This window comes from Branchiostoma belcheri, unplaced genomic scaffold (genome assembly GCF_001625305.1).
Source record: "Branchiostoma belcheri isolate BF01 breed outbred unplaced genomic scaffold, Haploidv18h27 scaffold250, whole genome shotgun sequence".
NCBI classification, from domain to species: domain Eukaryota; kingdom Metazoa; phylum Chordata; class Leptocardii; order Amphioxiformes; family Branchiostomatidae; genus Branchiostoma; species Branchiostoma belcheri.
Genome location: NW_017803855.1, coordinates 238,884 through 254,002, shown reverse-complemented (window position 1 = coordinate 254,002; position 15,119 = coordinate 238,884). Strand labels below are relative to the sequence as shown.

General features: G+C 39.7%; 1 protein-coding gene across 1 annotated transcript in view; it reads right to left on the bottom strand.

Annotated features, from left to right (window-relative positions):
- Nucleotides 1–3,528: 3,528 nt before the first annotated feature.
- The window catches only part of LOC109471635 (5'-nucleotidase domain-containing protein 3-like), a 71,581-nt gene continuing 59,990 nt past the window's right edge, over nucleotides 3,529–15,119 (bottom strand). Inside the window, exons 6-15 of the mRNA XM_019770973.1 lie at nucleotides 13,220–13,276; nucleotides 12,854–12,914; nucleotides 12,387–12,489; nucleotides 11,095–11,196; nucleotides 10,298–10,382; nucleotides 8,856–8,942; nucleotides 8,052–8,105; nucleotides 7,218–7,304; nucleotides 4,750–4,817; nucleotides 3,529–4,180 (exon numbers count right to left, since the gene is read on the bottom strand). Coding sequence (XP_019626532.1) covers nucleotides 3,979–4,180; nucleotides 4,750–4,817; nucleotides 7,218–7,304; nucleotides 8,052–8,105; nucleotides 8,856–8,942; nucleotides 10,298–10,382; nucleotides 11,095–11,196; nucleotides 12,387–12,489; nucleotides 12,854–12,914; nucleotides 13,220–13,276 — 906 coding nt within the window. The 3' untranslated portion in view covers nucleotides 3,529–3,978. The remainder of the gene's footprint in view (nucleotides 4,181–4,749; nucleotides 4,818–7,217; nucleotides 7,305–8,051; nucleotides 8,106–8,855; nucleotides 8,943–10,297; nucleotides 10,383–11,094; nucleotides 11,197–12,386; nucleotides 12,490–12,853; nucleotides 12,915–13,219; nucleotides 13,277–15,119) is intronic.

Genomic DNA, 15,119 nt, shown 5'->3' with positions numbered 1-15,119 from the left:
TCTCCAAAACTTCGAATTCAAAGCAAAGCAAGGCAAAGCAATGAGATTACGATGAGAGCAGATTGCGCGTGTACTACCCGAGAATGAGCTCGTCAGGCCCCGTGCGCATATATATACGCTCTGTCGCGACGTACGTCTAGACATGACGTCTAGACGACGTCTGTCTGGCAGGGGGCTTCCGTGGTCGGGAGAAGGGGACTAGACACGGACTTTCATACACTGGATTAGTAACAATAAGCAGATCGGGAGCACGAACGTTGACGGCAACAGCGCACCCTATTATATAAACATGCCAGAGTCATCATTACTATGATGTTGGGTATCAAGGAGGAGAAGAAAACATGGAGGTCAGGAAGAAGCAATGACAGAGAGTGCTAACTCTATGCGGCTACGACGACTTCTTTGATGCATACCTCCATTTTTGGAGGCAGTGGCTAGTTGTTCCAATGTCTATCTAACGACAAGTGTAGTTGACACCCTCCATGTTGGATTACAGTGCATGTCTGTTCAACATGCCAGTTTTCCCGCCAAAACCTGGTCGTCGAGATTCATATGATAATTATTTTGACATAAATGAAAAGCCTTTAAGTACACTGTAATCCAACATGGCGCATGTGAAAGCTTCCACAGTCTGAATTGATAAGGTTTTTATAAGGCCCATTTTGAACTTTTTGAACAGGGTGACTTAAGAACAATCCATTTGTGTGAGAGGGGGATTTTTGGTATGGGGAATGTGGTGAAGCCATGCTACGTTTGCTCCTGAGCAAATGTCGGCCTTTGTAGTTTACAATCTATTGTTTAAACTGTATTTGCTTGATTTGCTTGAGATCGCTTAGTAATACATATAATAAAAAGATATGATATTTTAGACAATCATCATCGTCACACGCACTGATTTAAATGTAAAGTTTTAAGATTCAGATTTTAAAGTTAGCCTTTTTACTACGATAATCCTAACTAACAGAAAAAGCTACCTTTTTTCTGCCATAATTTTTCTTACCAAGACGCTGTTATCAATACTTGATAATACCATATTGCCGAGGCATTAAGATCATATTATTGAATGTGCTTTGTTGGGTTATTGTCCAATCATAATCTGCTTGTTGTTAGGTGATTTATACAGATAACAAATTTATTACCTGCTAGAATAATCGACTGGTATAATATCATATTATTGACAACAAATGCATGATGGAACTTTAGAATTGTTGTTTATCTTTACTTAGGCCACACCAATTTTATTTATTGGTTAATGGATCCGCCCGCTTCATTTTTTCTGATTTGCAAATAAAAATAAAAATTCAGAATCAACTGCAAAATGCTCATACTTTGCCCTGAACAGTTAAAAACAGCCCTTTTCTTTCTAGTTGTTACAGTTATTCCATCTTTCAATACAGTGGTATCATTAAAAATTCATTGTTTAAATTTTGAACCAGCCTGGTGCGTTGACTTTGTGGCTCCTATCGTACCATTTTGGGCCATAAAAGGATGCCTAGGCCTGTTTTTATTTTATTTTTTTTCGCCCGCCCGCTCCATTATTTTTCTAGAAAAATCTGGTAACCAAGAAATTAAATTGGTGTGGCCTTGCATTATATCATAATCTTTCATGTACAATGCACTAATGCTACAAGAATGTACTTCACGATGAAACAACAGAATGTAGTCTAATGACTGTAACTGCACGTAACTAATTAAACTACAAGACTATGTCAATACCCAAGATCGTTTTATTGCGATGTTTTGAGATGATGTCGATGTAAAAAAAAGAACAAAAATCAGGGATTTCAGACTGCAGTGCAAAGTTAAAACTGTGAACTTGCAGATATTATATATATAAATACATACATACATACATGTACAACATAGATCTAAATTGCCCAATTGCAACTCCTATAATGTTCTCTCCCTGCAAAGATGACTGGTAAACTTAAAATTGTCTGCTTTCTAACCCGAATCATGTTCCGCCATGTTTCCAATCTGACGTCATTGGAGAAGCACGGTCGAAGATGATTGGTTCCGGTGTTTATGTGATTTAAACATCACGGTGTTTATATGACTGAAGGTTACGGTGTCATAACCAACAGGAAATGGGGACTTTTGATTGGTTAACGTCACCTGACTATCTGATAACGTCCCTTTATAAATGTGGCCAATTTCTACTCTTTCCAGCCGCCTCCCAAAGCCTGGTAGAGGCTACACAACTACATGTATGTCTCAGCATGTGGGGTATACTACTAGTATATGGAAAGTACATAATAAAAGTGTGGAGTAGTTTATGTCATAGAATTTGCTAGATGTAGTGTCCCTTGGTAAGATGCAAAGGTCAGCACCACAAGAAATTATGTTTACCTTTGCCAAAAATGTCTGTCACCATGGTAACTGGCTGTAGCAAACACCACAGTAACCGTTAGATTTTGTAGCAGCACAGAGCTGGAGGGGCCGATCATCACATAATTATGAGTAAGTTTGAGTTGCAATAAGCAGAGAATTTGTTTGTTAGGCTAGACCCTGTGATTGAAGGTAAAAATCATACATTTGCAATGCCTTTCTAGTTAGTATTGTATTACATGTAGGTATAAGAGGTACCTCAATAGAAAAGTGACTTGAGGCAAGGTGTTGGGAAAGCCAGGAGCCACAAAGATGGTAACCCTAGCATATCTAGAACATGAGGCATCATGCACAACTGGAAGTCCAACTGCAATCCCAGTGAAAATCACCAAGGGGACCAAAATCTAATGATTTCGTAGTCTCATCATCACCTACCACCTACTAAATATCAATATATCTAAGCCTTCTCAAGTTCTTGTGTGGACAAACAGACAGACAAGCAGGCAGACACACAATCATTACAAAAAACATGCAACTCGCATGGCAAAGGCAATAAAGACAATCTAAAAGTTGGTGATTCAATAGAATCAATTTGTCGGCAAAACCTGGCTTGTATTTTGCAATTGCACATAGAGGAAAAGGATTGAATCTACATTTACGTCACATTACATTGTGAGTTCCTTCTGTATTACACTGTATCTTACCACAGCAAATCAATCAGAAGTAAGGCCACACCAATTTAATTTGTTGGTACTCGAATTTTTTCAGAAAAAAATGAAGCGACAGCGAAAAAAATACGTCTAGGTATTCTATTACAGCCCCAAATGCTACGATAGGAGCCATGAAGTCAACACAAAAGGCTGGGTTGATAGTTAAACTATGAATTTTAAACTTTTAATCAAACCACTGCATTGATAGATGTAAAAACTGCAGCAACTAGGAAGGACTTTCCTCAACTGTTGGGGGCAAAATATGAGCATTTTTGAGTTTTATTTGCAAATCAGGAAAAAATGAATGCAAATCAGAAAAAAAAATTAAGAGGCAAATCCGAGAACCAACAAAGTAAATTGGTGTGGCCTAATGATAAACCACATTTTGGTCATTCTGTCACTATGACATGTTATATTACAAAACTACAACAGGTTAAACTACTGTAACAGGTTAAAAGTTGTGCTGGTGATCTTGTCGTCTACATGTATATGTACCACAATTTTACACACATTTCAGCAAGTCAATACAATGTTTATTGCTGACTTAAAGTGATTGCACAGATCAGACATCTAGGTGCAAGATGATTAAATTTCGCATGCACATTACAGTACTACATAGACCTTACAGTTACTATGTTAAATGGTTGAAGAACAGTCACTGTGATGAAATTTTGGCCTTTAAACAGGGCTGTCTCCAGGACCTGTCCCCTCATCTGGGATAGAAATCTGCTTGTTGGAACAAAAAAAACAAACACGATGTCTGTCTCCAAAATCTGGACTTAATGACATTAAAATTAGATGGTTAATAATGACATAAGTGTCAAAATTTGCTTCTAAAAGTACATAAAATATGCCAATATTTGCCAGCGGAGTGTGCCCCTAGATCCCATAGTTTTGCAAAAATTGACAAAAATGGTGGAGACAGCCCTGCCTTTCAGACTCAGGAGTCGTAGTTGATCTCGTGAGGCAGCGCTGAGCGGCGCGGGTAGAACGTGTAGTCGATGGGGAAGTGCAGCAGGTTGGCGACAGACGAGGTGTAGATGTCGGCGAATCGCATGAGACGGCGGGAAAAGTAGGTGGGGTTGTGGTGCGTACGGAACAGGCTGCCAAACTGGGGGTTGAAGATGTCCTTTGTGTAATGTCTGGAAGGAAAATCATACAGTGAAACACAGTACTGCAATTGTACTTTCTTAACCATTTTTGATAATTAATGTAGGTAAGGATAATTGTTATATGGGCCTGTGTCTGGGCATTTACATTGTCAAGTAAATAATGACAAAGTTTACAGTTTTAGGATATGGAAGTATTTTTTTGGGTGGCTGAATTGAGGGGCTCTTGTACTAGTAGCTTTGGTTACATGGTGGGTGGGAAGGGATTTTGACAAGTGATTGACAAGGTAGGCAAACCTGAAGGTGACCCTGGGTGGGGGTAAGTGTGTGGAGGAATTCAGGGAGCAGTGTAATACCAACTGTATGTGGAGGAATTCAGAAGTTGAATTGTTATTCAAAAATAAATCCCCTCCACATTTCAAATTCTCATAAACCTAAAACACTACTTGGAGGTTACACTAAAGAAGAGTATTGGATGTCACTCAAAACGCCAAACGTATCCCCATAATACTATCCATTTTTAAGTTGAGTTTGAATTGTTCAAGAACATAATGTACCTGCTGAAGTTGTATTATAAAATTGATAAAAAGCATTTTAGTTACCTAAGTTCCCTCATCTCCTTCAGCCAGTCTTGTAGCACATTCTGTACAGCTACGTCATGTCTGCTCATCTGGGGGGAACCATGACCATCAAATCTATTAGTACACATCTCTGTACAATCATCCGCTTATCTACCAGTCCTGTCAAACAGCTACTACATCAGCTTACATGTAGGTATATCTTAAACCATGCGTAAACGTACACAAGAGAGTAAAATGGACCTTAATGCATACCTTAAAGAATAGATTTTGTGCAGTGTATACTTATTTGTCAATCTGTCACATGGAGGATTCGTCAAACAGGAGCTCAGAATGCTAAATACTAGCAAAGCCACCGGTCTTGATCAACTTAACAACAGGCTCCTGAAGGCTGCGGCTGATGTCATCGCTCCTTCTCTCACAGACATTCTGAACGAGTCACTAGCTAAGCAGGAGTTTCCGGAGGATTGGAAGCAGGCGAGGGTAACGCCCATCCACAAGGCTGGCGACAGAGCCCTTCCAAATAATTACCGACCAGTTAGCATCTTACCAACTGTTTCAAAAATCCTTGAGAGAGCTGTACATACTCAGCTCTACGATTATCTTACCGAAAATAACATTCTCTCTGATAGGCAGTCTGGTTTCCGACCAAAACACTCTACACAGTCCGCTGCACATTTATTGGTTGAGAAATGGTTCGCCGCCATGAACGCTGGAGACTTAACAGGGGCTGTCTTTATTGACCTATCTAAGGCGTTCGATACTCTTGATCATGCTATCCTTCTTCAAAAAATGTTCAAGTACGGTATCCAGGGTGGAGCCCTTGACTGGTTCACTTCTTACCTCACTGGAAGACAGCATTGCACCGCTGTAAATGGTGTCACTTCTGACTTTCACACGGTTAAGTATGGTGTGCCCCAAGGGTCAATTTTAGGACCACTACTTTTCATTATTTATGTAAACGATATGCCAAATTGTATTCAAAGTTGTAGCATCTCAATGTATGCCGATGATACGGTCATTTATGTCAGCAGCAAGGATGTTGATACCATTGAGACTGTCCTACAAGAAGATCTCGAAAGGCTGTCTCAATGGTTTGCTGTGAACTCTCTGTCTGTGAATGGAGGTAAATGTAAGTGCATGTTGCTGGGTACAGACAAAAGACTGAAAAACAGTAACAACCCCAGCTTGGTTATTAATGCTCAACCTGTAACCATGTGTAACATATATAAGTACTTAGGTATATACATTGACAATAATCTGAACTGGAAAGGGCATGTTAAACACGTACTGGGTAAGCTAAGACGATCCCTAAGTATCATGAAGCACGTCAGTCCCTTCATATCCACATTAGCACTACGTACTTTGTACAACAGTATTTTTCTACCATATGTAACCTACACAAGTACTGTTTGGGACACTGCACCATTGCAAGAGCTACAGAAACTTCAACGGATGCAGAACAGGGCTGGGAGGCTGCTGCTGGGAGCCCCGCACAGAACGCCGTCGGCTGAAGTACGGACTCGACTGGGATGGAAGGACATCAAATCCATACACAGAGACCAGAAATCCCTGCTAACTTATAAAAGCCTTAATAACTGTTTGCCAGCCTACATGAGAGAACTGTTTACATACTGTAGTGATAGGGCAGTAAGAACCACGCGGCAAAGTGTATCTGACCTTTTGTATGTGCCAAGGGTTCGTCGGGAAGTGTACAGAAGATCAATTTCCTACTCAGGATCGGTACTGTGGAATAACTTGTCAACTGAGTTAAGAACGGCTTCGTCAGTTGCAGCGTTTAAAAACCGGCTGCGTCAAGTCACAAGTTAGAAATTAGAATGACTAAATTTGTGAAGTGAATTTTGGATGTTTGAAACTGATGAGTTATACGAACAGAGATAGTGTTTGGTTATTGTATAACGTTACTGTGTATATATTTATATTGTAATTATACGCCGAATTGTAACTGAACTGAAGAAGAATATGCAAAGACCCCTGACCTGCCTCCCCTTGACCTCTTGAAAAACGGCTTAGGCCGAAGAGTTTGTACTGCTACGAAATTGTACTGTACATTTTCAAGGTTAAATAAAGGTTGAAAAAAAAAAAACAAAAAAAACCTCTAATTGTCTCAACATGGAGAACACCGGGCCTGCACATATTCATATTGTAACTATTGTAAACTATTGTAGTGTAATCATATTGTGTTAAATGAGCCACTCCAAGCACTGTTGCCTTGCTTAGGGCTTCTGATGACTTTTATTTGGCCAATTCATGCAGTTCTTTCTAAACTCTGAACAAATTCAAATGTTAGATACTATCATATTAAAACATGTGCAGGTCTTCTTAATAAAGAAGCAAGCAAACTGAAAAGGCTGGCATCTAGGCTATCTAAAATGACCATCTGGACCAGGTGTCAGACCCAAAGTCAGTAACAGTTTCAAACCTTCCATAAGACTTTTGAGTATGTTGATGCACTCTACACCACATATTACCTGTTGACTCTCGATCAGTCCCTGTAGTGCCAGTAACCAGGAGATGGTGTCCTTGTAGCTGGCGGAGTTGCTGATTTTGATCTCATCCTGGAAGGATAAAAGAATTCATCTTTTACTCCATACCTATTGTGGGCTGAAAAATCCATTTTGCAATGAATCATCTTGTTATGTGTTCTTTAAAATGTGTTCAACAATTTGGCTTCCTTGGTGTTCTTATTCATTTGGCATCGATGCCAAAAATATTCATCCTGAAAAAAAGTGAAAAAAGTATCATAATGTATTATATAGAAAATGCATTTGGTAGGTTCCACATGAAGCGATACTGATGTCATTTTACAAGACGCACATTGCGAGTGAAATCCTGCAAAACATCTGCTGATTATATTCATGAAAGTTCATCTGTGTTGGTAATTACATGTTTAGAGTTAAGACTTTTTCAATTAGATCCAACACTGGACACTGAATTTTGGAAACTGAACAAGACTATTTCCTGAGAGGGGTGAAGGAAGCCATTTACATCAGGGCCCATCACCCTTTACTTAACCGCGACGGGGCCGACATCGTCTACCAGATACCTTTGACCCAGTGATGACGTCACACTTCAAAGAAGCCACGTGACAAGCTTCACTGGGTTAGTCTACTGAGGAAGACCAGAGTGACTGGTCGAAAGCTCCAGGTGAGAGAACTTTTTGTGTTGGATCTAAAGTTTTAACTCTAAACATCTGCTGATTATGTATCTATTGATAAATTATCTACTGAAAAAAACATGTGTAACTCCCTCCTCCTGACTTTAAACCAGCCACTTTTCCACAGTGACCAGCAGACACTCCCTACCTCCAGTTCAGGTATGATGGCACCTGTTCTCCAGCCATGCTTCAGGAAGGGATCCTGCAGTCACAAACAAGAAATCAGAGGTATTTTGAGTTTTGTGACCCTTGTTTGTATGATGACATTGTACTTTACACACAGGACACAGGTATTACAGCACTTGATTCTTCCCATACTTCGCAATTACTGTCTGGCTTGTGCTGGGTAATCTTCAAATGTGGCCCCATATCAATCAACTGTTAAAATCACTTCCCACCCACCATGCAAATGCAAGGGAAGCTATTTGGACAAACCTGACTCAGACATTAAAAACAATACCTCCATACCAGGAGGCAATGAGCAACTTTTCCTAAATTGATTTTGGCATTCTATGACATTTGTATCATTTTCCAATCCTTTTTTTTTTGCAACATACCGACTATCACGTCGGCAGAACGTACTGCGCTTATACGCAGAACCCTGGATTTTTGCGGTTTTCCTTGGATTTTTGGTCAATGTTGCATCAGAATTTTGCCTGTTGCAGACGATATCTTTTCCGACGTAACATTTGGAAACTACAGATGGGTTGTTAACCTTATATGCGCAAATATGACCTTATACATGTATGAGACGTTCTGCCGAATTGCTATGTACAATGCATTACGGGTTTCGCGCAGGTGCAGTACACTCTGATTTACATGCTATACCAACAAATATTCGCTAATTTTGTACTATTTACATGATTGTAAAGTATGGTGAAAACTTTTTTTTTGGAAACGGACAAAAATTCATGTTATCCATATAGTAGTAATCAAATCAACATGGCCTTACCGCCAAATCACTGTAGACGTGATCCCCAAAGTACAGCACCCTGGCTCCATACCAGCCTGTCATCTGTCGGAAGTCCTGCAGATTACCCTGTCACAGAGAGAACACATGGGGTCAACTAACTCACTAAGCTACAATGTAACATTAGTGGTTTGGACACCTTGTAAGGATGCCACCACAAAAACTTCCACACAGATCATACAACAACAGAAACTCAGGGTTTAAGGCCAGGGGACATCAGAGGAAGACATGGATAGAGTGGGAAGGATACCCTGACTATATATATGTATAATGGCAGACTAGCCCTCGGCCGCCAATTGTCCCTCCACATGAAGCTCCAGACGGTAAAAGGGGACGGATAAATTACAGGTATTAAGTAAGTAACATTAAGAGATACAAAATGTCAATTTTCTGGTCATCCTTTACAAAGTAACAGTCAAATGCAGAATTTAAAGTTTTTTATGTGTGGTACATATTGTCATTGTCGTGAATCTGTATGTTTTGTTTGTACCTAAGGCCACACCAAGTAAATTTTATGGATGACGTCCTCTTGAGACCCTAAATCTAATGCGAGAGGGCGAAAAAAAAACAAGAAGGGCCCTAAAAAACAAGATGACTAGATTAGAAATATACTAAGAGACGACAAATGTTAGGGCACAATTTGAATGAGGTGACACAGTGTAACAAGCAAGAAGTCTTTTATTCGTAATCAAAACAGCAATAAATCAGGTGTAACAGCAGTTGTCGCCCTGCCCTGTTCTCGCGTTACGGGTTTCACGTCAATCTGACGATTTGTGGCACTGTCGTGACTCTTTGGTCATAGTTACAGGAAGTGGAATTTCTTGTTTTTTTTTCTAGGAACAGGCCGAAATCAATGCGCGCGCAGACGTCATCCATAAAATTTACTTGGTGTGGCCTAATAGTACATGCATGTTGTATTTTCATGTACTACTATGTAATGGTCAGCACAATTCAGCGGTCCATAATTTGTTATCTACTGCTATGCTGACCACTGTCTTGAATAAAGAATAATGAATAAAGTAAGTTAAATAAACCCTACTTCATTGCAACTAAGTGCTATTTAGGAAGTGAAGCTGCCAAAATATACATGTACCATATACAGGTGTTTAAAAACTGGAAACACGGATGTTGACCATGTTTGTGTACATGGTATTTTGTGGTGGTGCTACAAAATGAGCATGCCTCTTGTGGAAAATTTTAGTGCCAACCATAAAAGTCAGAAAATAAATATTAATTTTTTGCAATCACACACAGAGTTTTCCAATGAAAGCACGTCTAACCCTCAGAAGACGGGGAACAACAGACGATAAACCGGACAGTGAGTGAGTGAGTGAGTGAGTGAGTGAGTGAGTGAGTGAGTCAAAGTTAGCTAGAAGCCAAGTCATGAAATAAGGGCTGATTCTCTACAAGTAACTTTTACCCACCTGTATATAGACCTGTCCTTTCCTCAGACTAGTCACCCTCTCAAACTTACAGGTCCCCAGTGTCTTACTGACTTCTCGGAAGGGTCTGGGAACAAGACAATTGCAAGGATCCATCAGTTTAATGATTGTCATACATTTGTTCCTTGAACTTGAAGGGCTACATCTGTAGGTACAGGACCTGGTGGTCTATTATATCAACTAACTACATGTAGCAAACAAATAGAAAACTATAGAAATCAATACACAAGTTAAACAATCATACATTCTGTTTTTACTTAAGAAGATAATGCTGTACGAACTCATTCTTTCCATTTGTGGTAACAGAAAAATGTTTGCCTAAGATGGTCTGCATCAAAAACATATTTTATCTGTGGGAACCATGATTGCATTTCATAGATATTCTCAATCATGCAGTTAAAAAGTACAGTTCTTTCTGAATATGATAGTCAGCTAACAATCAATTTTAATGGACTTTTCATGACAATTTGATATGAGGTCTTGATCAGCAGATAACAAGAAAAGTAGACTGTGGAAGACCTTAAAGTTTACAGCAAGAAATCAGAGCTTTCTGACTGCTGGGAAATATGAACTCCTCGGCTTCCTGAATTCCCCCATGTCCACCACTACATCCTGCCGGCTCCTGATTTCAAGACCCTGTTTACCCTGTTTCATAAGTCTGAACTTTTGACCTGTTATTCTGCATGTCAATCTTCCTTTAAGTGCTGTCAACCTATAGCTACCCTGTCCAGACTAATTATAACAAAAAGAACTTCACAAGTAATGATGCTGTTCCTGACCTTTTAGTGTCAGTGAAGAACTTTGGTTTCCTGGACTCTGCAATGACGACATCAAACATCTCCATCCAGTTGGGCCCAGAAATGTACTCCATCCCTCGCTGGCTACAAGGGCAAACAACATTACAGCATCTTAGCATGAAAGTTCACTTGTGTTGGTATACTTCATTATGACCAAAAGGGCTAAACGTTCTAGCCAATCGTTCAACGAACGGAGACGGGGGCGACACAGGTTATCTGACACATACGACCCTTTGCTGCAATCACATGTTTCTGACGTCACATCCCGGAAGCTGCTGTAGAAGGGTCTATTCCGTGAACAAAATTTGGGTAATTTGGGTAAGTCCCAATTTACTTAGTGTTGGCTAGACTGTTTAGCCCTTTTGGTCATAACATTATAGCAATTGCCCTAATACATGTATTTACTGTAGGTGTCAATCAACATATTATCTGAAACTGTACTATATACATTTATCAGAAAACAAAAAATTGGAGATTTCTAACCTTCAGAAAGTACATTTTGTACTTCAAAGTTTTATAAATCTATTCGCTAAACCAAAGACATGTCTTGACGTACTTTCAATGGACCTATAGGACAGAAAGCTTGCAGGCCGAGAGCTTGTTGTGCTTGAGTATTGTGTACAATATCCCAAGTTACTGTGTGGTTGCACTAACTTCCTCACAACCTATAGGGAGACTGCCAACTTGACCTTAATGTCAACCTGCAGTTACAAATTCTCCCCCTTCCTCTTAGACTACTGCATTCAAATACCCATGAACAGACTAGCAAGCACACAGACAGACAAACCCAGGGCTCTAGCCAGCACCAATGTCTGATGGAAAATTTTTCAACCAATCCGTCAACTTTGAAGGACAAAACTGACAAAAATCTTGGGTAAAAGTATAAAACATCCAGAGGACCACCACCAACCAACTCTAAACCCCATAATTTGCCTCTCAAACTGTGAAAAATTGCTTAAAGTTTAAAGGCTTGAAAATCGAAAATTTGTCCCCGGACCCAAAATAGATTGTAAGCACTCTTCCCCCAAGTCTGTTAATGAACTTGGGCTGACGTAAAACAATTTTGAGCTGGATAGAACGCTGACAACACCCAAAACAATGAATGTATCACCATACCTTTTATAGGTTGGTCCAGCAAATTAAAATTCTTTTGTTTTAAAATGGAAATCAGGGTGAAACCAAATATTTACTGAACCCAACAGAGTATACAACACAATAATCGGCAGACATTTATATATAGTATAGAGAAGTAAGTATAGAGCTGCAGTACTTACACAAACCAGAAGGGGCTGTTGGTGATGAGGAAGAGTTTTTTACCCGCCCCGGCCAGCCTTCTCAGTAGCTGGGATATCTCCTCACCACGCTCAAGGTATCTGTCTGCAGTGGGAGAGGGTAAAGCTGAGCACCTTAACAAATTTTAGGTATAGGTACATGGGTTGGGGTAAAGGTCCGGACCTGAACCTGAAAAATTCAACAAATTTACATGTTCTCCTTCCATAATGACAGAAATGTACGGTTTACTTTACAGTTAAGTGTAAGTTTTTGTTTATGGAGAATTCTTATACAAAATTTAGACCTTGTCTTTGGCTACAGCTCTATGCATGTCCCCACTGAGGTGCACTGATTTGACTGCATTCTGAAAAGGTGCCTGTACTTCAGGCAGGCACTGCTAGGGGGCGCTTCAGCATTGTCTCACTAGTATGCTGTAAGCCTTGATATGCCAGTAGTACAGTATCTTTACCCATGTCCTTGGCCACAGCCTTGTGCATGTCCCCACTGAGGTGTACTGATATGACTGCATTCTGAAAAAAAGAACGAAAACAAATTAAAGTGGCTGCAATTCATAATAGACCAGACAATATACATATCCGGGTTTGAATAATTTTGCTGCCGGCTTCCCTGTCTCAGACAATGCATGAATCAATAAGTCTTATAGATCTGATTTAAGAAATAAGTACATGTAACTGTTTAACATTTAGCACACTGAAGTAGCCATTAGGCCATCCAAGTTCCCTATTGGTTAAGGGGTTAGGAAGGAACTTTAAATCCAAACCCAGGGTTATTTTCTTATTATAACAGTCAGTTATAACATAAGTTTTAATCTCACCTTAACATCATAGAAGAGGTACTCTGGGTCATACTCTATCCCATTCTTGAGGAAAAACTGAAAAACACAATTATAACAACACTCTGTTAACAAGTGCAGCATATTACATAGCAATACACAGTTTTTGGGTTTAAAAATGGTTTATTTGGTCAAACATTACCCGTGCAAACGCAGCCTTTTATAGCGCTGAATTGATGCAGGATTTACAATCACATAATACACATGATACATGTAACATATTTGCTACATTTTTGTGGAACTGTCACAAGGGTCTGTGCGGCTGCCATTCGGCGCCACCAGGTGACCTCAATACAACTTTACCCAACCGAAGTTAGGTACATTTGTACCCATTCACACCTGGGTGGGGTGAGGAAAGTCGTGTAAAGTGCCTTTCCCAAGGACACAACGTCGGGGAGCATGTCCAGACATGTCCCGGGTACAACTAGGGATCGAACCCGGGTCTCACTGTTTCATAGTCGAACTGTCTACCACTACGCCACCTGACGCCACCCAGCTTTGTAATTGTTGTGTCTTGGAGAGTTATTGTAGTCAGATAGGACTGATATCCCACTATTGTAAAGGCAGAAACTTTTGCCATCTGTAAGTATATTTTCTCAGTTTTCATGGTGACATCTTATATTGAATCTATGAAATCATAATACTGAATATGTTTTGTTGTTCATTGTGCAACAGAATCCTTTTAACCACAAACTTCTAAAACCTTCTTTTCCTCCCTACCATGAGATAAACGCCACTCTGAACGAGAATGTGAATTGTGAATCATAAAAGAGAGGCTTACAAAATTTTTATTCTTGATGCTAACACCTCAGAGTACTAAAGGCCAGAAGGGACTGCTATATCTCGCATTAATTTTAGGAGTGTATAGTTGAATACAAATTATGTGTGCAAGTCTTAAAACGCATTGAATCCAGGACAAACTCCACAAATTAAATTAACCCTTTAAACTATCCCAGTATGCATCGTGCTACCCCATTGGTGTCTATGTATTGACCAAGAAAGCTATGCTACAGACTTAATTTCGGGGGCCTTTAGTACTCCTTTAAGCTCTAAGTGGCGGACCTGGTGTAGAGTCAGCTTGTCTACTGTCCTTCAGATGACCTCCGTGCCTTAGGTCCATCTACTGTTGCCATGGCAACTCCAACTAAAGAGATGATAAGGATCGGCATGGCAGGACAGGTATGACGGGGGGGGGGGCAGGTAGTGTCACCAGGTGAGTACACAGGTATGTCTGACCATGTGTGGGAAATCTGGGATAATACCAGTCTGAGAGCACTTTCTCAGGAGCAGATGCCACAAACATCAGGACAATGAATCAGATATATTATCCCTATTTCTCTAAACTTCCAGATAAAGAAAAAAACTACAATTCTTCTTTTAACTACCCAAACCCCACAAAGTTTGGAAAAGGTGGGCCATTACATCTTGGTTTTCAAACGAGAAGTCAAACCCTTCAGACATAGTTTTAGACATAGTTTCAGACAATTACCTTTTCTTGTATAGATTTTGAAGTTATTTTGTATTCTGTTTGAATGTTCTTTTATCTTTGTTATTTGCAATTAGCCTTTGGGCAGGAATTTGCAATAAACTTATCAATATTATAAGCTATTATGACTCAGGGGAACTTAATATTTATCAAACTGAATCCTTGTTGAGTTTCAAAGGCATCTAATGCAATTTCTGGATGGCAAAACTAAAAAATATTCTGAATTAGGAAATCTGCCTGATGTTGACATTTTCTGACATTTAATTACTAGTACTTAAAGAGAGAAGTTAACATTCCACAGAGCACAGTAATACCTGGATAACACTCACACAGCTCCAACTAGTTACATTCCTCTGGTAATGTCTGTCGGCCAGCAAATTGTCCCAAAAGGCCAGC